The sequence below is a fragment of the Erinaceus europaeus genome, chromosome 7 (assembly GCF_950295315.1).
Source record: "Erinaceus europaeus chromosome 7, mEriEur2.1, whole genome shotgun sequence".
Taxonomy (NCBI): Eukaryota; Metazoa; Chordata; class Mammalia; order Eulipotyphla; family Erinaceidae; genus Erinaceus; species Erinaceus europaeus.
Window position 1 is genome coordinate 19,949,371 of NC_080168.1, and position 25,322 is coordinate 19,974,692.

Sequence of the window (25,322 nt, forward strand, 5' to 3'; positions counted from 1 at the left end):
AATCCTGTATCTGGTGATGATATATATATATATATATTTTTAGCTGGAATGGCCTCTTGACACTACAGCTTGTGTGGACAGAACATTCTGAGTTAGAAGGTTCCCTTCTCCTTTTTTCTTAACTAGTTCCTCTTTAAAATTAAGAGAATTTAAAAGAAATGTAGAGAATTCGATGAGAGGATGCTCAAGTTTTCTTCTAGCTGTTAAAGTGAATGATAAGTACTTGTCAAGACTGAAGAGGGAATATCACATAGCTTCAGTATCATGCATTTTCTGGGAGACTTTTGTGTATTAACCATGCCGCCAGCCTGATTAAGGTTGGTTTTACCTGCCTGTAAGGCGTGGGAGGGAAGAATTTTAAGGGAAGTGAGTGGGCTTAAATTAGGCAAAACCAAAATAAGATATCTTAAAGAAGATGTACTGGTGGTCCAGGAGGTGGCGCAGTGGATAAGGCATTGGACTCTCAAGTGTGAGGTCTTGAGTTCAATCCCTGGGAGCACATGTACCAGAGTGATGTCTGGTTCTTTCTCTATCTTCTATCATTTCTCTTGAATAAATAAATAAAATCTAGGGAAAAAAAAGATGCACTGTAAGAACACAAAAGCATATACTCTGCACAGCTGATTAATTATAAATATTTCTGGATTATCTGTTAGTGGGCAAGATTGGTAGGTATAATTCATAGTTAAAACTTATATGATATAATAGATTATCATGTAATTATATAATGGATAAAATTACTATATCTCTATTCTCTATCCACTTCTGTACAGTAACACTTCTCTTGTCACAGCAGGTATGAATTTTTCATATATCAGGCCATTCTGTGTCACCAACTGAATATCCTTCAATTTAAATGAGTTCTGACATTACGTGGAGGTAGTCAGATGTCATGGGGGAAGAACCCAGTCTCACAGGGCTGCCTCTTCCTCCTCAAAAGGTGCCAATTGCAAGTCCACATTATCACCTGTGCTTCTGAGGCTCCAAGAAAGACCTCATCAACTGCCTTGTGCTTAGTTAATTTGGAAAGAGTGACTCACCGAATTCAAGAAACCATTTACTCTCAATAGGTTACTGGTTGATTATGAAAGGATATGGCTCCAGAAATATCAGATAGAACAGATAAATAAGGACAGGTGTGTGGGAAAGAGCACTGAGTTCCATTTGAGATTTTTATGAATGCTTCTGTAGGGGAGCAGAAGCCTGCCACCTACCACTCCAAAGTATGCTGCTGGCAAAAATGTTCATTTCATAGCAGGACCCTGAAGGCAGAATGCATATTACCTTTGAGCTAAGGAACATCATCCTAGTGGATGGAGTGGGCAGACCTTGGATCTGTATGCCTTTTTGGATAATCTTCCTATTGATAATAGACCCTTCCCTTCTCCCCAAAGTCCTCTGCGTTGACTAAGCTATTAAAAAGATAGTGTCTAGGACCACCTCCTGAGTTACTCTAGAATTTCTGGGTCTGCAGTGTATACTGAAAGCATACTTGTGATTAATAAGTTTCCCTCTTATTGAACTTCTTAAAATTACCAGCTAGACTGTGTGTGATCCGACTTTTACCTGTGTTTGTAAGTTTCATTTTTATACTGTTTTCTTTCTTGCTCTTTGCAAGGCAGGTATTTAGGCCACCTTTTAGTTCTTTAAATGTTATCTGTTCTCCTTATACTGAGCTTTTAAACATTTTTATTGTCTTCCTTGCCTCTTGATTTAGTTAATTACTGGTCTTTAAATTTCATTTGGACACTGTAGTATTTCTGCTGCTACAATGCTTGTTAAAACCACTATGACCTTTCTCTTGGATGTTGGCCACATGATTGGTCACTGTGTCCCTTTTTCTTTCTAGAATTTCTCCTGTAGTTAGAGTGATCGTTTTTTTTTTTTAAATATTTATTTATTTATTTATTCCCTTTTGTTGCCCTTGTTGTATTGTTGTAGTTATTATTGTTGTTATTGATGTCGTTGGATAGGACAGAGAGAAATGGGAGAGAGGAGGGGAAGACAGAGAGGGGGAGAGAAAGACGCCTGCAGACATGCTTCATCACTTGTGAAGTGACGCCCCTGCAGGTGGGGAGCCAGGAGCTCGAACCGGGATCCTTATGTGGGTCCTTGCACTTTGTGCCTCCTTTGCTTAACCCGCTGCACTACCGCCTGACTCCCAAGAGTGATCGTTTTTAAGTGTAAACATTATAATCCTTCCTTGAATTGGTTGAGTGAGATCCAGGATTTTAAGACCCCATTCATTCATTTAGCAAATACTTCAGCTGCTATATGCTTGACATTGCTCTCAGCACTGGGCATGTGGTAGTATAGAAACATACATTTTTGTAATAATAATATGGAAAGAGACAGACATCACACGAGAGTGTAAATACAGGAAGAGTTAAGGGTTTGTAAGTTCAATTAGGGTGTCAGGGATGGCCACCGAAAATGTGACTGTGACATGTAAGTAGTGGCCTGGTGTTGGTGAGAGAGTGAGACATGTATATATTTGAGAAGAGATCTTCTAGGTAAGGGGTCGAAAGTGCAACGATTCTGAGGCAGAAGCAGGGCTGGTGCTTCTGAGGAACAGCAGTGAGGCCCATGGCTGGTATGGTAAATAAGGAAGGGAGAGCAGGAGATGAGATCAGGGAGGAAATGGTGAATCAGGTTGTTTCTGGCTTATAGGTAACTGCTAAGATTATGGCTGTCGTTCAGTCAGATGGGAAGGCTCCAGAGGATTTTAGTGACAGGATCTGACCAACTATGAAAGGATCACTGGCAGCTGTGCTGAGAATAGGTTTATGGGGGAGGTCAGGTCCTCAGAGACCTCTGTTCCCTCTTAATGCCCTTCATAAAGCAGCAGGATATTTACAGAAGAAAGATCCACCTACAAAATGTGACATCTTGCTTTCTTAGGGACAGTGGTATTTTTTTATTTCTTTTATTTTTTAAACTGAATCTTTGTTTTAATTTCTCTGTGGAAATATGTATTTAATATTGTTCTGGCATAAATGATACCAGGGCCAGGTGCTAACTATGTATCTTTTTTTCTTCTTCTTAATCTTCTCTTAAAATTACAATGCACATATTGTACAAGTAGAGCTTAGTGAATTTTCACAGACTGAACTAAGAATAAACAGTACTCTAAAAATATCTCTTATTTCTACTTTCCAATTAGTACCTCCTTTCCCCATATGAATAATCATCATAATGACTTAACACTAGCTTTGTTTTAGCTTTTTTATGTACTTTTTAATATCTGCTTTAGTTTTCTCAACAGTTTATATGTACATTTCACTTATATATAGTCTGTAGCTCATTTGTTCTCATCTGGTTTGGGCTGATATAGTTTGAGGCTATATTAGGTGGTACATAAAGTGTTCTACTTATTTCTCTGGATATTTTTTGTGTGAAGTAAGTTGAAATCAAATAGTGTGAATTTCTGTCTTTATTTTCAGCATTGAATTGGATGTTCTGTCAATAGTTTTTTTTTGTTTTTCCATATTGTACTTCTTTTGTTTCTCATGCATATTTTAGTCTGGTGGAGTTTTCATTGATATTCTGTTAAAGTCTAAAGATCTATTTGAGAGCATTGACATCTTAGCAATATTGAAATTTTCAGTTCATGAGTTTGGTATGTCTTCCATGTGTAGAGAATTTGTTTTATAAACATTTGTATTTCAACATTCTTAGACATATTTTGTTAGATTTATATTGACATTTTCATTTTTGCTTTTTCTAAAACTTTTTCCCCCTTCAGATCATTTTATTGGGGGAAATAATGGCTTACAGTACAGTCATTAACACATGGGTCAATTTCTTATCTCACTGTGATTGGTGTCTATGAAACACTCTGACTCTGAACTTCAGTTTTTTCTCACCCTTTAGCCCCTCCCTTCCTAAAGATGACTACATCATTTTTGACAGCTGAGTTGCATTCCAGTGGACATATATGCCACACTTTATATCTGTCTAGATTGTAAAAGTTTAAAAGTTTCAGTTTATATTCATTCATTAGTAGAAATTTAAAGAATATGAAGATGAATTTGTTATACTGATCTTATATTTTTGGACTTTGATAAATATTTTGTTATTAAAAATTTAAAAGACTGGTATTCTTCATACTGAGTCAAGTCAACTGTGAATACATACAATTGTAGGTCTTCCTTACACAATCTTTGTGCATGATTAGTTGAGTAGGAATGGTGAGAGCCTGCATCGTGGTTGAGAATAAACTACTTCCCACTGCCTTTCACTAAATTCTTATGACACATTTCTTTTTTCTTTTTTCTATCAGATTTGAAAGAGGATACATCTAAGAAAAGTTTATTTAATGATGCAGAAAGTAAGAAAAAGTCCATTAAAATGTGGTTTAGTCCTCGAAGTAAGAAGGTTAGATATATTGTAAATAAAATTTCAGTGCAAACACAGCCTCGAGCAGTAAATAATGAAAATGCTCAGCAAACTTCATCATATGAATTTGTTTCTTCAAGTCCTTCAGATGTATCTGAGAGACCTAAAAAGACTTCTGCAAGGTCTGGGAAAAAGCAAAAGAAGAAAACTTTAGCTGAAGTCAACCGAACATGGAATTTAGAGACAGAAAAAGGCCATGAACTTGACTCAAAAGAATTTAAGGAAAAACTGGTCTCTTTCTGTAGCCAACCATCTATCATCTCTCGTCCTCAGTTAAATGGTGGAATTGATTTGCTAGCCAGCGGCTCTGTAACTGACTCTGAATACTTTGAAAATTTATCTGAAGTCTCGTTACCGTTGGCTGAGCAAATAGTGTCTCCAGAAACAGAGAGTAGAAATGAAGAAGTGACTCCTAAGGACAATGTCTGTGAAGAACCTGTTCCTTCTACAGAATCCTTGCCATTAGGCCAGACTGGAAAACGTGGGTCTCCCAACAGACTTTTGAGTCCCATCTCTAAGAGGTATAAAAGCAGCATTCCAAGCATGGGTCAAGGTTCTGTTAAGGAAACACTGCCCTCGGAAAAGATAGCACTGCCTGATTGTTCTTCACCACCTTCAAGCAAACGTAGAGGCAGTGACACATCAAGGAGGAAAAGCGTTAATATATTAGATGAATCCATTAGCCTTTCCCCAGACACACCACCGTCTACACTGAATAGTCCAAGTTACAGGCGGATGATGGCTAGCCCCTCAGCCATGAAGTTATCACCCAGGAACCTTATACCTATGAAGAAAAATCATAGAGGAGAGACTTTGCTCCATGTTGCTTCTATTAAGGTATGGTACTTAACTCTGAAATACACTTTTTAAAAAATATTTATTTATTTATTCCCTTTTGTTGCCCTTTATTGTTGTAGTTATTGTTGTTGTTATTGATGTCATCATCATTGGATAGGACAAAGAGAAATGGAGAGAGAAGGAGAAGACAGAGGGGGAGAGAAAGATAAACACCTGCAGACCTGCTTCTCCACTTGTGAAGCGACTTCCGGGGGCTCGAACCAGGATTCTTAATGCTGGTCCTTGTGTGCCATGTGCACTTAACCTGCCGTGCTACCTGAAATACACTTTTTAAAAAATACTTTATTTATTAACACAGCATGGTGATGTGGGAGCTGGAGGGGAATGAGCCAGAGCATCCTTGAGATGATGCCTCGGATCAAACTCAGGACCTTGGGCTTCCAAGTTGAACGATCTCACTTCTCTGCTTCCTGGGCCTTGAAATACAATTTCTGAATGAGACCAAATGTCAAACCATTTAATTGGAGCTTGTGAAGAATTACATTAGAGCACGATAAAAATTAACCTGCATCAAATGTGCTGACTTCTGAACTAGAGCAGGGGTCCTTGTGTTTTAGGTACCTAGTCTTGCCAGGAGAGAAGCCTTACTTCAGTATTTCAGCTTCTATTGTACCAAGCCCATTTTGTTTTCATCCGTTTCTTAAAGGGTTTGCTCAGTTTTCACCGTTTTAGCTTTTACTTTATTTTTGTATTCTTCTCTTTCTTTATGAATATTGGCAGTCACCACATTGTGGGCAGCACATGTTTACCTAGAAAAAGAAGTAAGGGTACAGTAAGAAGCAGCAAGCTTCTCTGTGTGTTTGACGCTCCTAGTGGGTACTGACAGGGCCAGTAAGGTTGAAAGATTGTGGCCTATTCCTTCCATCACCTGGAAATATGACTGTCAAAAATGACTCGTGCAGTTTACCACAAAGAAACTTCTTTGTGACCCACAGCTATTTTCCTTTTACTAAACTGTTCATTGAAGTTAATTCTCTTTATGTGTTTCCTCAAGACCAGAGGTGTTTTAGTGTTCCTTCCTTTGGAGTCTGGCTGGTTATGAGCACCTGGTGTATTTGTCAAGGCTAATTTGTTGAACTTAAAATGGTTCTATCTTTTTTATCTGTGGTTTCGTGTAAGTGTTAAGGCAATATACCAGAGGTAGAGTTTTTAAAATTAGGGTAATATATGTGTGTGTGTGTGTGTGTGTGTGTGTGTGTGTGTGGTGAGGGAGGGTGCTGTCCCTGGTAATGTGCACATGTTATCAAATTGAGGATCCAGGTTTCAGCCTCAGGTTCCTGTCTGCAAGGAGGGGAAACTTCACAAGTAGTGAGTGGAGCAGGGCTGCAGGTATCTGTCTCTAACTCTCACCTTCTGTATTTCTATTTATCAGAAATGATAAGAAAAAATAAAATGGCCACCAAAAGTAGCTGAGTCTCTCTCTCTCTTCCTCTCTATCACCCCCTTCCCTCTTGATTTCTGGTTGTCTCTATCAAATAAACAAAATTAAAAATTACAATTCTTCAATATCCTGCCCCAAATCTATTTCTTAGACATTTTTGTAACCTTCCCATCTTACCATCCTAGTGGAAGCTACTTTTCCTGCCCTGACCACTTGTGTTTGTTTCCTATCACAGTCATAACAAACTTCATGATTTTAAACAAGGCAAGTTAATGTTTTTATGGTTACGTAAATCAGAAGTCCACTATGGGTCTCATCAGACTAAAATAATTTTTTGTCAGCTGTGTTACTTTCTGGAAATTCTAAAATCCCCTTTTTTCATTTCTTGGTGGGAATCACATGGTTCCTTGTGGTTGATTTCTGTTTATTAGTTTAGTTGCAGGTTGCTGTCAGGTTCTGGGATCTGTTACATTCCTTAGTCAGTAGCTCGTTTCTGCCTGCCTTTAAAGCCAACAATGGCTGGTGAATTTCTTTTTGTAACCCATCTTTCTGACCCAGGAAAGGTTCATGACTTGTAAGAACTCACATGATTAGGTTGTCATTATGAGTGCACAGGACCATCTCCCTGTTTCAAGGTTTGTACCCTTAATCACATTATAAAATCCCTTTGCCACATACAGTAATAAGTTCTCCCATTCTGGGGATTAGGACATAAACATTTTTTCTCAGGGTGAGAGGGGGTATCATTATTCTGATCACGTCGTTGAAGTAGCTCCCTCCTTTCTTGCTCTCCTATTTCTTTCTTTACACTTGCTCTAGTTGAATCTGTATGTGACAGCCAGAGTCCTCTCACTGAAGTCAGAACTTGTCATGTGTCTTATCACTTATATTTAAATTCACACTCCCCCGGTGGTTTACACAACTCTATGGAATCTCTTCTTTAGGCTTCTGTTCAAATGCTATCTCTTTAGAAAGACTTTTCTTAACTTACTTAAAACAGCAGTTCATACCCTTAGCTTATTTTGTTTTCCTTCCTATTATTATTTCCTGATATTATTAAAGATGAATTTCTCACCGTTCTTTAGAATGAAAACAAGAATACTATTTGTTGTCTACTTTATCTTTAATATCTAGAACATTGCCTTGCATATTATAGATGGCTGTTTGTTGAATAAATGAGTGAATTTTCTACTCAGCCGTGACTTGAACCCCATCCTCCTGCTACACTGAACTTTAATCTTAGGGACTATTGAGGTGTGTCCATCAATGCTTCTGGGACCCCACATGCATTCTCTTCTCTCGCTTATATTCTCTCCTCTACATCACCCCTCCTCCTGTACTTTGGATCTAACCTTCATAATCTAACTCATACCTTACTTTATTAGCAGATTCTTTTGACAGAATCCCTGCAGTTGGTTCCTTCTCTAGGACAATGTTTTGTTTGCATTTATCTTCATGCAGTTTCCTGTTTCATGTGACTCCTTATAGTTTTATTATTATCTGCAGTATAGTTGACATTTAATATTTAATTTCAAAATTTGGGTACTAATTCCACATTTCAAAATTAAAGGCAAATAAGGATCCTTAGAGGGGAAAGCCTCATCCTCATATCTGCCTCCAGACACTTTATCTGGCAGATAAACCCCACCTGCTAATAGTATTACTTACTTTCTTGTGTGTCTTTTGTAATTTATTTAATTTATTTATTTTAATTATTTATTTTCCTTACCAAAGCACTGATCAGCTCTGTTTTATGGTGATGTGGGAGATTGAACCTGGGACTTCAGAGCCTCAGGCATAAGAGTCTCTTTGCATAACCGATATGCTATCCTACCCCTGCTCTCTTTTGTAAATTTCTTTGTGCAAATACCAAGCTTTTAAGTATTAGGGGGAAAAATCCTTATTTAGGGTAAAATGCAGACTGTTTACAAATCAGACATTTCCAGAAAGTCTAGTGGTAGAATGTCAACAGAAGACACTTTTTATAGCATGAAAGAAAAATAGCAGTCTGGCAATCTTAAAAAAATTATGCATTTTATTCTTTTAAATTGTCACTATCCCTATGTTGCTATTCATGCATGACTCTCATTCTATGATTATTTTTTATATTTACTGTGCTTCTTTTGGTTAATAAATTTTTGTGGTTCCCTATAGAATTAGAATGAAGAGTTTTTTAGAAAACCTTTTCTGTTTGTTTATTTTCAAATGTTGAAGATTGGGAATGCGTGTAGTTCTCCCCTATCATTTATGAAGTTGTTTTAAAATATTCAAATGCATATCGTGACATGTATTTCTGATTAACAAAACTTACTAATGGGCACATGTGAACTTACAGTGGGAGTATAGAATTGTACTTCTGAGGCACTATGGGAAGTGTTTTCCTTTAATGGAAATGAGTTATTCACTGAAACGTAATTTTTCAGGCCTATTGAATATTTAAGGTTTTTCTGTTAACCTACTAACATATAAATATGTACTGTGAGTTTGTTTTTAGACACGATTCAGATTCTCTGCATTTGAGTGATAACTCAAAAACAAAGTAAAAGAAATGTTACTTATTTAGGGGACATAGTGACTTACACATTATTAAACCAAGAGAGGAGAAAAACCCATTTCTGAAGAGTATTGGTTCTTAGAATCAGGGGGGAGAGCTTTTCCTCCTCCCTAAATAAGCACTTTACAAAACTACCTGAATACAACCTTGTTGTGTGTTCTCATATGCAGCTTTACTCAGCCTTTTTCAGAGTGATTGATGTTATTTTTATAGAAAACAAGTCTTTTGCCTACTCAAATGCTAAGCAAATAAAATAAATAAAATTAATTAGTAAGGATAAAGAAACTGCCAATGAGGTAGTTTTTGACAGTTTTAACACTGGGTTCACTCAGCAGTCTTATTTTAAATTTTGTTTACACAGTACTCAAATCATGTATGCTCAAAATGGATGTTTTTCTTTTTTGGAAAAAAAAAAATTGAAAGGATGACTTGAAAACCTTCATTAAGGGCTAGAGAGACAGTCTAATAGTTATGCAAACAACTTTAGTGCCTGAGGTTATGAGTTCCCAGGTTCAATCCCTGGCACCACCACAAGCCACAGCTGAGTAGTGCTCTGGTAAAAAAAAGAAAGAAAGAAATTCATTATGATCAGCTCTTCTTTCCCATTTGTCTTTATTTGACGTCTAGAAGTGAATGGTGCTGTAAGCTGCTAGAAGCAGAGATTTTGTACACTGTATCAGGACAGACCAGTGGCTGCCATTGACATGGGACCAAGGGATATTTCACTGACATAATATTTATTAACTCATGATCAATAGATAGAAGAAAAAAGATTGAAGTTCTAGTCTGTCTTAAAGAACTAAAGAAAAAAAACATAAATCTCAGTATCTTCCATTATTTCATTAATGATTTTTAATTTCTTTTCATTTTTCTACTAGGGCGATGTTCCTTCTGTTGAATACCTCTTACAGAGTGGAAGCGACCCAAATGTTAAAGACCATGCTGGATGGACACCATTGGTAGTTTTATGTTTGTTTTTCCCTTTTCATTTTATTCATGCTTTATAATTAAATACAGTTGTATTAAGGCAGCAGGCACAGAGGGGTCAGAAGAGGGAAAGCTTAGCTGTGTCCATATTAGGTCAGGGAAAATGAAAGTAACTCAGAAAGTCAAAAGTTCCCATCTTACAGCTAAGTTCTGCTTCTGTGCAACCGCTCTCAAGCTACCCACAAGCATCTTCTCCCTGCCAGCTGTGCCCCCAAAGCAGCAGCCCTCCTGCATGTTAACCACAGACGAAAGCCTTCTAGCCCCATCCTGGGTTTAGGCATTGCTGGGTATGAACCCATCCTGAACAGCTAGCATGAATAAATAAATACTCCTTATTCTCCCAAGTGTTTCTTGGTCTCTCGCTTTTTGTCCTGGATAACCTGGGAAGTCCAGTCTGCTGCAACAGTATGTCATCCTCTGTCATACACACGTTCTCTTTTTGACCTGGTGAATTTCTGTTATCACCACACCAAGAGAAAAATGATATTCCATTTAGCTTTTCAGTCAGACAAAAAAAAAAAAAATTGCCTGCCTTTTGACTCATTAATTTTAGACTTAGGAATTTAGTTCTAGGAATAAAAATTCCATATTATAGCTCAAAGTAACCCAAGAATGAGACCTGCAGCCACATGGAGGACAGGGAGTTACGTTTATTTCATGTTAACTGGTTTCAAGCTGATTCCTACCAGACCTGCACACACTTGTGCCTCAGCACCCACCATTTATCTGTTTTAAACTGGGCATGGCACAAGCTGATTGGTTACAGAGTCCATCAAGGTACAGCCAGTAAAGGTGAGAGCAGGTTGGCTACAAGCAGAGCCCGCCACTTAGGATACTGGGATGCAGAAGTGGGGGTCCACCAGCAACCTATAAACTTTCATTTCACTACTATACTATTGAATTTAACTGCTGTGTAGAGAACTGAGTGTTGCAGCTGACTTTGTAACATTCTCCATTCTACTGTATTGTATGCTATTGCAACTGGGTTTCTTGGAATAGAAGTCAAAAGAACTGAATGTTGGAGTGTATGATAAAGCAGTGATCCTAATGAGAAACTGTGTTCGCCTCACTTATAATCCTCTCCAGTTGCAAATGTATAGAACCAGTAGAAATCTTTGCTTATATTGAACATTTTTAACAGTCTGCTTACCGTTACTAAGGATGTACGAAAAAGTTGGAAGAACAGCACAACTACACATAAGCACTTTGTGGGTCAATTACACTAGGAAGGTAAGCGTGTGATCTGGATACAGCCATAGAAGTACCTGCAGATGGGGTGGAGGCCCTTATTTATTTATTTGTTTTTATTGTGCTCTTTTATTTATTTATTTATTTGTAATTTTTTTTAATTTAAAAAAGGAGACATTAACAAAACCGTAGGGTAAGAGGGATACAACTATACACAGTTCCTACCACCAGATCTCTGTATCCCATCCCCTCTCCTGATAGCTTTCCTATTCTTTATTCCTCTGGGAGTATGGACCCAAGGCCATTGTGGGATGCAGAAGGTGGAAGGTCTGGCTTCTGTAATTGCTTCCCCGCTGAACATGGGCATTGACTGGTTGATCCATACTCCCAGCTTGGGAGGCCCTTATTTTATGAACTGGAAGGTCAGCAAAGACATTGAAAGGTTCTCATTAGGTGCAAAAACAGCTTAAGGTCCCGTATAATGTCTTTTTGCCAAATTTTAGCTGATAGGCTTATCCTGAATCAAAAGCACTTTGTTTTTTTGGACTTTACAGACTAACCTTTTCAAAGGAGAGAGAGAGAGAGAGAGAGAGAGAGAGAGAGAGAGAGAGAGAGGGAGAGAGAAAATACACACACTAAGTCAAATTGTAGTAAAGTCCAGTGAGTGATTTAGAGGACCTGATACCTAATTTGGATTCCTTTCTCTGAGAAATAGATCTACAGACAGCTATTATGAATTGAATAGATAGACTCAAAAAAGTGCAGTATGCCAGAGATTCATTGGAGTATAGCTTAGTGGAATTGCTAGTTCATTATGCAGAAAGATTCACATGTGAGTCATCTTTGAGGATCCCGTTGTCACCAGTTAAGATCATTCATTCAGTAAGAATTTCTTCTCAGCACCTGCTTCCTGTTCTTTTTGTGACCACTGATGCTAGTTACACAATAATCTGTTGCTTCAGCCGAGGTTTGCCTCATAAGCATCCATCCTAGGTTATTCACTTTGTTGTTGTATGTGCGGGTATACCACTTATTCTATGGCTAAGCACCTGATTTAATGAGTTCTATTTAGTCTTGCAATATTGGAGATGTTTTACAATCCATTTGCTTGTTTTTAGTTTTTATTGTAGAACACTTTGGGAGCTGCGGTTGGTTTAAAGGAATGCTTCCACCCGACCTCTCTTTCTAATGCTATGCCAGGGCCACATATATGTGACCCCACTGCTACTAAGCTTTTTCCATTTCAGATAGATAGATAGATAGATAGGTAGATAGATGATAGATAGATAGATAGATAGATAGATAGATAGATAGATAGATAGGAGACTACACTGCTCCACCATGTGTGGGGTTTCCCCTGGTGTCATAGTGTTCCCTGGTGGTGTCAGGGTCTGAAACCCCAACCTTGTGTGTGGTTAAGGCCTGGGATCTACTGGGTGAGCTATTACCTGACTCTAGTATACATTATTTTTGGAAAAAGTTCTCGGCCCTAGGCTCAAATAAATGTCATCTTTCCATTTGAATTGTGTAGATCTCAACCACTGTGCCTGTTCACACAGAGATAGCTAACAGTCACTTTCACTCTGACAACAACTTACAGTCTGTATGACTTTTAGCAAAGAACCACTTTAGGTTCACATTTAATTTTCCAAAGTGCAGATTTATTTTGAATTCTGTTGCTTTTCCTCATGACTCTGTTTACTCTGTCTTTAACTAGCATGAAGCCTGCAGCCATGGGCACCTGAAGGTAGTAGAATTGTTGCTTCAGCATAAGGCATTGGTGAACACCACTGGGTACCAGAATGACTCACCACTTCATGATGCTGTCAAGAATGGTCACGTGGATATCGTCAAGCTGTTACTTTCCTATGGAGCCTCCAGGAATGCCGTGTAAGTAGTTTATAATTGACTTGTATTCCTGAGTGAGGGTCTGTGATAAAACAAAAATCAATAACCAACTTATGACTTGCTTCTCTGTCACAACCAAAGTTAGATCTGACCATTATTTTTAGCATTTACAGTCTGCACTTACAGGCCAGCTAAACAGTCCACTTGGATAGCTTGCTGGTGCGCATGTGCGCAGCCTCACTTGCAGCCCAGCTCTCATTGCCATGAAGGCAGCTTTAGTATTGTGGTCTCTTCCTTCCTCCTTCTTCCTCTCCCTTTCCTTTTCCCTCTCCCTCTCCATCCCCTTCTATCATTAAAAAAAAAGGAGGAAAAATAAACTGTATCATTTTCCTTTGTGCTTACAGATCTTGCTTTTTTGGAATCTTTGACTTTTCTTGACAAAATTGTAGTTTTTGTATTCTATAGACTGATTTGTAGTTAGTAATGGGAATTAGAGTCATAGAAATTAGAAATAGCTTTTTTTTTTTTAATGCTTACTTCCTTAGAATTGTCCAGAATAGTCTCTTCCTTTTATGTCTTTTCTGCATAGTCAGTATTACAGCAGTTAAAATATGTAAGATTTCAGATACTGGCAAGTATAGTGGAATTATTTCTTAGATTTTTTTTTTTTCCTTGCATCATTCAAATGCAGCTCTAGGTAAATTGTTTTGCAATGTCAGGGCACAGAAAAACATTAGTGAATGCTGGCGGCTGCATTTTAAAATTGCTATTGTCAAGAGTGTCACAAGCGAATGCCATATGTGGATTTTATGTCTTTAATCTATAAGTTGGTTTGTGTCTTTTTACTTATTATTTCACCCTTCTCAGCTAATAAGGTAGGTGAAACGAAAATGCAAGAATGGTCTTTCTGTGCCCCCATTGCTTCTATAGATTTGGAAAGAGCATAAATATGTCCAACTTCGCCTGGTTACAGAGGCAAATAAGAATTACAAAATGCTGAGCCTCTAGGTTGTGCTTTTTTGTAAGTAATCATATAATACAATTGAAGACAAATTAATAATGCAGGAATGTACTGTACCTTGGTCTGTTAGTTCTGTTGTGTCTAATCTTTTATTTCCCGTTACATGTGATAAGAGTATGTCAAGGCAAGCTCAATGATGCATATCTTCTGGTTATTATTTTTTATTCACACACACACACACACACACACACACAGCTATATATGCTTCAGTTTACCTATATATGGACTGAATGCCTAACGACCCTGTTGTGGATATGGCAAGCCATTTGATAAAGCAAATGGTTGCTGGGTCAGATGAAACTAAATAGTTTCCATCCTTGAGTTCTTAAATCAGCCATGACTACTTTAATGAATGGAGCACTGGTCAGGGCGCTGGGGAATCCAGCTTTTATTTGTGACTCCATTATTGACTTTATAGCCTGAGGCAGGTTAATTTCTATGCCTGGGTGTTCTCACCTATAAAACATGGGTGATGCCTGCTGCTTTTCTATTTCTTCAAAGCATAGTGAGGATTAATGAGCCAAAAACACAGGGCCTCTCTTGTGGTTTGTACACCATGATTCTTCACTTCTCTGTGAAGCTTATTAATATACAAGGTGTGGGCATGAGACAGTGAGAAACTGCTTTTCCAGATGCCTTTGTAAATCAATGCATTGTTTTAAACAGATTTACTTGTGGCAGGTTTGGGTATATCTATAGCCCTACCCTATCCAGTAGACTGTGTCCAGTGATGGAATGAAAATTATCTGTATCTGTGCTTGGCATTCAGTGGTCATTAGCCATCAGTTACTATGAATTGTTTGTCAAGGTGGCTACTATTTTTGAGGAGCTAACTTTTAAAATGCATGTTATATTAGTTAATTTATGGTCACGTGGTAGGGCAGGGAGATGACTCAGTGGGTAAGATGGGATCTTGCCATGCCTGCAGCTGTGGATTTGATCTCTAGCACCACATGGGAACATCACAAACAGCATCAAAGGAAACTCCGTGGGTATTGAGGGCATGCTTTGGTGTTATTCATTCTCCTATCTCGTCTGTCTAGTGCCCACCCTCCTTTCTTTCTCTAAGTGTGTGGCATAAACATTAATTAGTATGGTATCCTCTTGGTGGCATCACACAGACAACCTCAAACACACACACACACACACACACACACACACACACACACACACGCCAATGGCAATTGACTTGGGCAGCTGGTTGATAGTTTGGATAATGCGGGTCAGGGGCATTATTTGGTGAAAGAGGTTGGCAATGGTGTTGAATAGATGTTAAAACAGTTTAAGAGAAATGCAGAGGACTTGGGTTCAAGACCCTGGTCCCCACCTTTGGGTGGGAAACAGAGAGTGGGAGAGGTTAGGAGCATGAGGAGAGGGGGAAGCTTCATGAGCAGTGAAGCATTGCTACAGATGTCTCTCTTTCTCCCTCACTTATCCACCCCTTCCATCTCAGTTCCTCTGTCTCTATCAAATAAATAAATATTATGGCAAGTGCAGGGTTGAATGTACTTTAGGATATAATGACATGGTAACTCTCTAAATGTTACTCTTTCAGATTGTTGGCCATTGTGCTTTAGTATTTTCTATGACTTTTTTTTTTATCATTCTGGTTTATTTTATATAGTATTTAGTGTTCACTTGGTTGATGTCATCAGATTTCTAACTGAACTCCTCTTTAGATTCCTTTTCTTTAATTCATCACCCATAATGCAGTTAAGACCAACTGGCCTACCTACCTACCTACCTACCTACCTTCCTTCCTTCCTTCCTTCCTTCCTTCCTCTCTCTCTTTCTTTCTCTCTCCCCCCTCCCTTTCTCCCTCTTTCTTCTTTCTTTCTCTCTTTCTTTCTTTCTTTCTTTCTTTCTTGGAACAGAGAAATATAGAGAAGGACAGAGGAGAGCAAGAGAAAGAGACACCTGAAATACTTCTATGCCACTGGTGAACCCTTACCCCTGCAGGTGGGCACCAGGTGCTTGAGCCCAGATCCTCATGTATAGTGATCTGTGTGCCCTGCCAGGCGTGCCACCACTTAACCCCCATCTTTAAAACTTTACGTATTTTTAAGCTATTACCTTTACTTCCATTTTAGTGATTTAATAGTGGCTTACAGGATTACAGGATAATAGTTCTAAACCACACCCATCACCAACATATCTTTAATACTTTTAAAATAAAAGTAAAACTTTCAAAAATGGCTGTGAAACTTTAATAGCCCGGAATCACTTATCTCCCAGGCCTTATATGTCCACAGTTCCTCCAGTCCCTATTTCCTTCAAACGATTTTAAAAATTTTCTCATATATGTAATCAGTAGAGCCTTGCTCATATCAGTAGAGCCTTTCTCATATATGTAATCAGTAGAGCCTCCCCTGCAGGTGGGGATCCTGGGACTCAAACCGGGATCCTTACGCTTGCCATTGTGCTTTGTGCCACCTGCGCTTAACCCGCTGTGCTATCACCCGACTCCCAGAAAATATTTTATGAATCAGTGGACCCTTAAATTGCCCCACTACCCTAGTTAATTTTAAAAATATTAATCTCCTTGCAACAGAGATAATTTATCTTTTATTGCTTGGGAAAACAAACAAACAAAACATGCTGTTCTTTTGAATTTCTGTGCTTTTTTGCTCCTTCACAGCAAGCCAAGTGACTCGAAAAATTAAATCCATGTATTTGCAATTTAGAAGTTGTTCATAGAGGATTTCATTTGTGGTCTGTCTTGATTATCCTGTCATGCATGTTAGGCTAGCATTAGTAAAAATCCCTTCTTGCATATGTGTTTGGGATTGAATGATCTGTATATGCAAGTGCAAGAGTAAATTTGCCTCTCTCTCTCTCGCTCTCGCTCTCTCTATTAGTGGTGCAGCTCATGTTGGGCTCAGGTGTAGCAGATGCCTGCTATTTATTGATCCAAAGATGTATCATTCTTTATAGTAATTTATTTTTATTTTTTTATCGACTTTATTTTGATAGGCCAGAGAGAATTTAAAAGGGAGAGAGAAAGAAGAACCTTCAGCTTCACTGCTTTTGAAGCTAAACTGTATGTGGTAACATGTGCACTCAACCAGGCCTGCCACCAACTGGCCCATAGTTGTCTGTTAAGTTGTACTAGAGGGGGAAGGGCAAACAAGGATCATACTCATTTCTGAACTCTATCTTTAGGATGAAAGTGAAATATTCAGTACCTCAATTTAACCTCTCAGTAAGTAGTGGAATTAGACAAAAAAATGAAGAGAAAGATCAGTACTACAGATATAACGTGTTTTTCTTTCTTTTTCATCTGTTCTTCAACAAAAGCTTAATGATACTAGAAACCATTAATTATCAGGGTTTTGTTATCTATCAAGCATTGCTTTAAGTACTTTTGATGTGTTAAATAATTAGATTTTTACAACAGTCTTGTAAAATATGTTGTATTGTCATTGCCATTTTATAAATGAAGAAGCAACTATCTGGATTTGTTGCTTTAAAACTCCAACTCTTGGGGCCAGGTGGTGGCGCAGCAGGTTAAGCGCACATGGTGTGAAGCACAAGGACCAGCTCAAGGATCCCTGTTCGAGCCCTCGGCTCCCCACCTGCAAGGGGGTTGCTTCACAAGCGGTGAAGCAGGTCTGCAGGTGTCTATCTCTCTCCCTCTCTGTCTTCCCCGCCTCTCTCCATTTCGCTCTGTCCTATCCAACAACAATGACAGCAGTGACAACAATAGTAATAACCACGATGATGATAAAACAATGAGGGCAACAAAAAGGAGAAAAAATGGCCTCTAGGAGCGGTGGATTCATGGTACAGATGTCGAGCCCCAGCAATAACCCTGGAGGTGAAAAAACAAAAACCAAAAAACCTCCAACTCTTTCACACTATTGTTTTGTTCTCTAATCTTGTCATTATTTATATTTCCAGATTTCCCATGTGTTTCCTCCTTTCCTCATGCTCCTTTATTTCTTTTCTTTGTCTCTCTTTCTTGAACTTTTCTTTTTTCTTATTAATGTTTCTAATTGCTATAGCATCTTACCTTAAGACCCTCTCACAGACTTTTCTTTATGCTGTATACTTTATTTTCTTTTTCCTTTTTATATCTGCGGAGACTTAGCAGACATGTAAGTCCTTTATATTTATTTATTTTCCTCTAGTTTGGTTCACCGAACTCTGTGAGGATAAAAACTACCTTCAAAGTAGTTTCTTTTTGACCAAAAACATTCTTGAAAATATTCTTTTAAGTGATATGTTGATTACCATATGATCAGATATATACATATGTACTCATTCTGTGCATGTTAAAATTAATTAAATGATTCTAGTTTTGATTATGTATGTGATACATGTATATTAGTACATAAATCTGTTTTATGTACAATCTTTTATCCTGAACTAGTAGCTATGAGCCTCCATTAGTGTTGTAATAGTAAAAAAGGCAATAATTTATGAACTTGAAGTCAATTTAAAATTTTTAGGTATAACTTCAAAAGTTTTATATAAAAGGTAGTTTCAAAATTATATAAAATATAGTTGAACAAATAGAGTAGTAATACATTAGAGGAAATATGCTGACACCTATCACAGGGAGATATGAAGTTGTACACCAGTGATAGCAATTTTGTAAAAATCAACATTTCACAATAATATGATCTGTTGTAACTGTTACAGTTTTCCAATACATTGTTTAGAGAAGGAACAGAGGGGAAAAATCAGAATAAAAAGGTATTTATTTTATTTATTTTACTCTGGTGGTGGGAATTGTATGGAATTGTACCCCTCTTATACCAATTATTGTCAATCTTGTCAATCATTACTAAATCACTAATAAAAATATTTAAAAGATTATTTTTAAGGTGTTTTTGTTTTTGTTTGGTTTTTCTTGGGGAGGAGAGAAAGGGAGAGAGAGGGGATGGGGGTATCACTATTTTAAAGCTTTCTTCAGTGAACAGGTGTTGAGACTGAACCTGCATTGCACACACAAAAAAGCTGCATACTACCCAAGTGAGCTATTTTGAGATCCTTTGTTTATTTATTTTATTTTATTTTATTTATTTGTGAGAAAGATAGGAGGAGAGAGAAAGAACCAGACAGCACTCTGGCGCATGTGCTGCCGGGGATCAAACTCGGGACCTCATGCTTGAGAGTCCAAAGCTTTACCACTGTGCCACCTCCCAAACCACTATTTATTTTCTTTTAATCAGAGAGAAGAACCAGAGGTCTTCTCAGTTCTGCCTCATGGTGTTGTTAGGAATTGATCCCGAGACCTCTGGACTTCCGGCACAAAAGTTTGGTGCATAATTGCTGCATTATATCTTTCAGCCCCAAGAGATTCTTTGGTAGTGATGATGTAAAATGTTTCAGAAACCAACAGAAGTACAGGTGTTTTTTTTTTGTTTTTTTTTTTTAGTTCACAAATATCTCTTTTCATGTGATTTTTACAATGCATTTTTAATTTTATATGCATTTAAAAAAATTTTATTTATAAAAAGGAAACACTGACAAAACCATAGGATAATTGGGGTACAACTCCACACAGTTCCCACCACCAGAACTCTGTATCCCATCCCCTCCCCCAATAGCTTCCCTAGTCTTTATCCCTCTGGGAGTATGAACCCAGGGTTATTATGGGGTTCAGAAGGTGGAAGGTCTGGCTTCTGTAATTGCTTCCCCACTGAACGTGGGTGTTGGCAGGTCGATCCATACTCTCAGCCTTCTCTCTTTCCCTAGTGGGGTGAGTCTCTGGGGACACAGGGCTCTAGGACACATTAGTGGGGTTGTCTGTCCAGGGAAGTCTGGTTGGTAGCATCTGGAACCTGGTGGCAGGAAAAAAAAAAAAAAAAGAGTTAACATATAGAGCCAAACAAATTGTTGAGTAATCATGAAAGTACAGTTTCTAAGACTTTACTATTGATAAAACATTACCTGCAGGTAATCCTTTGAAATTGCAAGAGACTCTGATAGGACGCTGAACTGGCAGGAAGTAGTGCAAATTAATATACTGCCATGTACTAAATGTAAATTTAGGAGTGAAAGATGTTGATATTTTCCTATATTTTGAAAGTAGAAGTAGTTATGCTGGGGTTGAATTGATCAGTATAGTTTTAACTAGTAGACATTTGTGACTTTTCATTTTTATGGCTGATTTTCCATTTTGTATGTCACAGTGGTAGACTCTTCAGCGTTGATAGAAATCTTTCGTTCATTGATTCCATCTATTTCAGAAGTCATGTTCTTATTCCCTTCACATAGTCCTTTATGTTCATCCAGTTATAGCTTCTGGGCATTTTCTTTGCTAATGGATGCTCCTCCTTCAGCTATTATTTCAGAGTTCACTTTACTGCTGGAGCTTTAGTTTATAATGTATCAGTTTTCACTAACAAATTGCATTATAGTTTATTAGTTTACACTTATTTATTGTAGTCCTCAGTTGAATCACAGGTAAGCACAGTGTATCTTTCCAAAATGCCTCCTTTAAGTGTTAAGACTTTAGGTTAAGGATGTTTAAAATTAAAAGAAAAAAAAAAAAGATAAAGATAAACAGTTCTGTATGGTTCCTTGGTAGTCCATCCTAATAAGTTAGTAAATTATTGGTGCAGTGGTCATATATTTAATAAAAGAAACGTCCATATGTGATGATAAAAAGTAACTGACCGCTGTCTTCAATTAATAATCAATCACTTTAAACTACACAGAAGAAATAATGGGCCGATACATTATGTACATTAACAGCTGATTTTTCACACTAAGTTTGTAAGCAGGATTAGTTTATCAAATTAATCATTACGGAAAAAAATGTTTGTGACTCTTTCTCTGCCCACGTAATAAAGGATAGATCTAATATGTGTGCCCTGTCTTCTCTTGTTAGGAGTTTTTTGATGGCCACATAAAATTTTGTGTCTAATTCTAAATTTCAGTGGTCCATGGCAAAGCTTCAGAAATAGAGCAAGAATTAATAGTCTCCACCTCCCGAGATGCCACATTGAGGGTTGGCCTATTATCTCACCATCTATAGCATTTGTAAAGTGTCATTCTCTAGTTCATGAGCAGTAAGGAGGGTTTTTCATGAACTGTGGATAAGCTGAAGTCATCCATAATCATAGTAGAGAGAGACCATGTTTATTTTTAATATTTTAAAAACTATCTTTCAATTTTATGTGAGTGGGCGAGAAAGAGCCTGTAACACTGCTCAGGCATATGTGATGCTAGGGATTGGAACTGGGCCCTTCACATATGCTTTTTCTGTGCTACCCACTAAACTATTCTTTTTTTCTAAACCACTTTTCTTTTGTTTATTTTTATTACCTTTATTTATATAGACAGAGACAGTCAGAAATTGATAGGGGAGGGGAAAGTAGGGAGGGTGAGAGTCAGAGACACCTGCAGCACTGCTTGACCACTTGTGAAACTTTCCCCTGCAGGTGGGACTGGGGTCTCGAACCTGGGTCCTTGTGCAGTGTAACATGTGCTCTCAGTCAGGTGGGCCACCACCCGACTCCCTCTAAACTACTTTTCTTGCCACAGAAACCACGTATTTAAAGGCCACCTAAAACGGTAAGCTTCATGTGGTCGTGGCTCTCAATGTAAATGAGAATCCTGCTAGGTAGCCTATTTCTTCTTCTTCTAGCGTTTGCCCTTCTTCCGTAGCCAGTCAGCAGCGTCAGGTTGAAAGCTGTCAGGAGCTGCTTGTTGCTGGCTTTGAAAGTGACTGGGATCCATGTGGATTCAGTCGGCTAGGAAGGATCGTCAGTTTCCCCAATGAATGGGTACTCACGGGATGCACCACGAGAAGGTCGATCCAATGCATCTCAGGTAGCCTATAAAGCAGCTCATTGGATGGCGAATCGTCTTCCTTGGTCAGAAGATTGTTTTATAGGTTTCAAAACCCCACTAGCTTCCTGGTGCGGGAGCTCACCTAGGAGGATCCCTGCGCTGCCATGTGCCCGACCCAGCTTCCAGCTCGGGCTCCACCGCTTCAGGGTTAGCTTCAGTGCTGCCATTGTCTTTCTTTCCTTCTGTCCCTTCGTTAGTTTCTATCTGAAGCAATAAACCCCTGTCCTCACCCCCATCCCCATCCCCAACCCCCAAGAGATTCTTATTATCTGGTAGTGATATTTTAGGAAATATTATTAATTTTTTAATTTTCTAATTCATGTTGCCATAGAGGATGTTCATTCATGTTTGTGTAAAATATAGCGTTATCATTGTATGTTCTATTGTACTGACAAGTTGATTAGGCCCTTGGATTTTCCTTTTTTTGAAGTTTGAATGCCATGTTTTGTTTTTTCTTTTTTAATTCTTAGATGTACAGTTTATTTTATTTTATTTTTTTTAATGTATATAGTGTGACATCAGTTTTTGCTGTTTATTGACTTTTTACACTTGGTGTTTTTGAACTAGTAGCCCTGGTTTCTCGTTCGAGTGTCAGACTTAGAATATATGTGCGTGAAGACATTGTGGGCCTATGGAATTGAAAAGTATCAAATATAGTGTCTTAGTTCAGTTACCTTTTCAAATAAGCTGGAAAGGTATGGGGGGGGGGAGCAATTTAAGCAAAATGGCTTGCACTACTTTACTGTAAGTTATAAAGCTGAATGAAATGTAACCATTTATATCACACCTTGGCAGGAGGATGCCTATTGGACCAGCACATGAAGGTCAGTCTGAGAATGAAAGTTACCACTGTTTATCTGGTACTATTTCAAGACTGAGCATGGTGACACTGAGTAGCAGTCATTAGAGAGACAGTTACTGTGGTTGATTTCAATGCATTTTCGTTTCCTTTTCCATCAAACACTGTTCCCCATGGCCATTGATGATCTTATCCCTAAGTCTGATGTTCACATTTCTTATCCATATGTCCTCCATGTGACACCAAGTTCCCCTGTTCCTCTGAGGTTTTCCTGTGTCTTTTAGATCTTTTTCTTTACATTCATGCTATTTAATAATCTGTCCAATACGTTGCATTTTCACATGAACTTTAATGATCATTACTTGGATATTCTGCCATTGTAAAAATTATAAATCATGGAGCCAGGTAATGGCTTACTTGGTAGAGCACTTACATTATAATGCACAAAGATCCAGGTTCAAGCCCAGAGTCTCTGTCTGCAAAGGAGAAGCATCACAAGCAGTGGAGCCCTTCTCTCCCCCACCCGTGTCCCCCCTCCCGACCTCCCTTCCTCTTATCCCTCAATTTCTTTGTGTCTCTATCCAAAATAAAAGTAAATGAAATATTTTTAAAGACTATAAAAGAAACACTCTTAGAAAATTTACTGCTGGATTAAAGTCATTTTGAAACCATATTTAAGGGAGTCCCATTAGCAGACAAAAGTTGTATAGTTGATACAATTGATTTGTAATTGGAAACTTAATGGTAGGCATTAGTGAATATTATTGTGATGAAAAAGTATAATGCAGCCAAGGTTAAGTCATTGGAACTTATTTCTCTTTGTTTTTCTCTCTTGTGAAGTAATGAAATCTATAGTTCTCTTCTAGAATGATACTCAGTGACTTTTGAATGAGAACATGTTGAGAAGTATGCATCAACTTCTCTGAATTGTATCAGTTTTTTGGTGATGGCTATGATAATTACAGACTCTAACATATACATATTAGATTAATTTCAAGAGCTCTCAGTGCACTGCCTTAGCAAATTATATGTGTGTGCCATTGCCTTTCTTCTGTGGGTCTAAATGCCGATCTGTTGAATGCATTTAATTTCTATATTTGTTTATATAGATTACTGAGTCTGTAATAGCTGCAGTAAATGATTTTAATTGCATTTGGAATCTCACCTGTAGTGATTAATGATTTGGAAGGCAGATTTTAAAATAATGAATACAGAAGATTATGGAAGTATGAACAGATTGTGGAAAATTTCAACGACAATATATGCGATTAAAAATACTCTCAATGATGGTGTGGTGTCAAATTGAAATTTTATGTTTTTTTTTTTCTCCAACAGCTTTAGCACTTTGTTATTATTCCTTATGTGAATTCTGAGTAAGTCATTTTAGTGAAAATTGTGTTATTTAGGAAGTTGAAAAAAGTTGTTTTGCTAGTGCATCCCATCCACTCAGTTAATAATCAAGTCACACATTTTATTTACTTAAACCCATCTGTACTTATTTTCCCAGTAATATATTTGGTCTGAGGCCTGTGGATTACACAGACAGTGAAAATATGAAATTGCTGCTCATGCTACCAGAGAAGAGTGAATCATCATCGACTAGTCACTGCTCAGTAGTAAGTATGGGTTTAGCTTAGGGAAATTATTGTCTTTTATTGAAATGGGTTATGAAAGAAGCCTAATGGAAAATTTCTCAGTCTGGTTGTACTCATCAAACAATGATTGTGTACTTCTTGTGTAAAAAGCCACTGGGAATTCAAAGACATGATCACAGTAAGTCTATCAACAAATATTTATTGACCACCCCTCTCAGTGCTTTAGGCAACATTCATAGAGCTCTTTTTTTCTTTTCTTTTTAAAGGCCCACAGGGTGTTATAGTGGATAAAGGCCATACACACACACACACACACACACACACACACACACACGTACATGCGCTCTCTCTCTCTCTCTCTCTCTCTAATTTTATTTATTTATTATTGGGTGGAGACAGAGTGAAATTCATAGGGGAGTGGGAGATAGAGAAGGAGAAAGACAGACAGCTGCAGCCCTGTTCCACCATTCATGAAACTTTCCTACTGCAGGTGCAGACCAGGGACTTGAACCTGGGTCTTTGTGCACTGTCACATGAGCACTTAACCAGGTGTACCACCAGCTGGCCCCAGACTCTTTATTTTCAAGGAGTTTGCATTCTGGTGAGAAAAGAAAGAGACAACCTGCAAATATTTAAACTGAACAAACTGATTTTAGGAATTTCAGCATGATAGTTAGAAAAAGGTTTTGCATTGTCATTAAGTAGATATAGTTTGCTTTAGAAAAGGCAGTATGTTAGCTAAGATCATTGAGGAGTGTCTTTAAAGAATTGATGTTTAAGTTGGACCTTGAATTATGATGAAGAAGTGAGGTAGATGTCGAGGGGGGACAAGAGTTTCAAGCAAAAGGGACAATAACTGTACAGGCTTTTCAGTAGATAGTGAGGCT

General features: G+C 38.0%; 1 protein-coding gene across 2 annotated transcripts in view; it reads left to right on the forward strand.

The window, feature by feature from the left end:
• Window positions 1-25,322, forward strand: part of BARD1 (BRCA1 associated RING domain 1) — a 76,975-nt gene that overhangs the window by 24,659 nt on the left and 26,994 nt on the right. For both annotated transcript variants that reach the window (XM_060193952.1, XM_007527941.3), the window contains exons 4-7: window positions 4,283-5,235; window positions 10,070-10,150; window positions 13,084-13,256; window positions 24,348-24,456. In XM_060193952.1, the coding sequence (XP_060049935.1) occupies window positions 4,283-5,235; window positions 10,070-10,150; window positions 13,084-13,256; window positions 24,348-24,456 (1,316 nt within the window). The remainder of the gene's footprint in view (window positions 1-4,282; window positions 5,236-10,069; window positions 10,151-13,083; window positions 13,257-24,347; window positions 24,457-25,322) is intronic.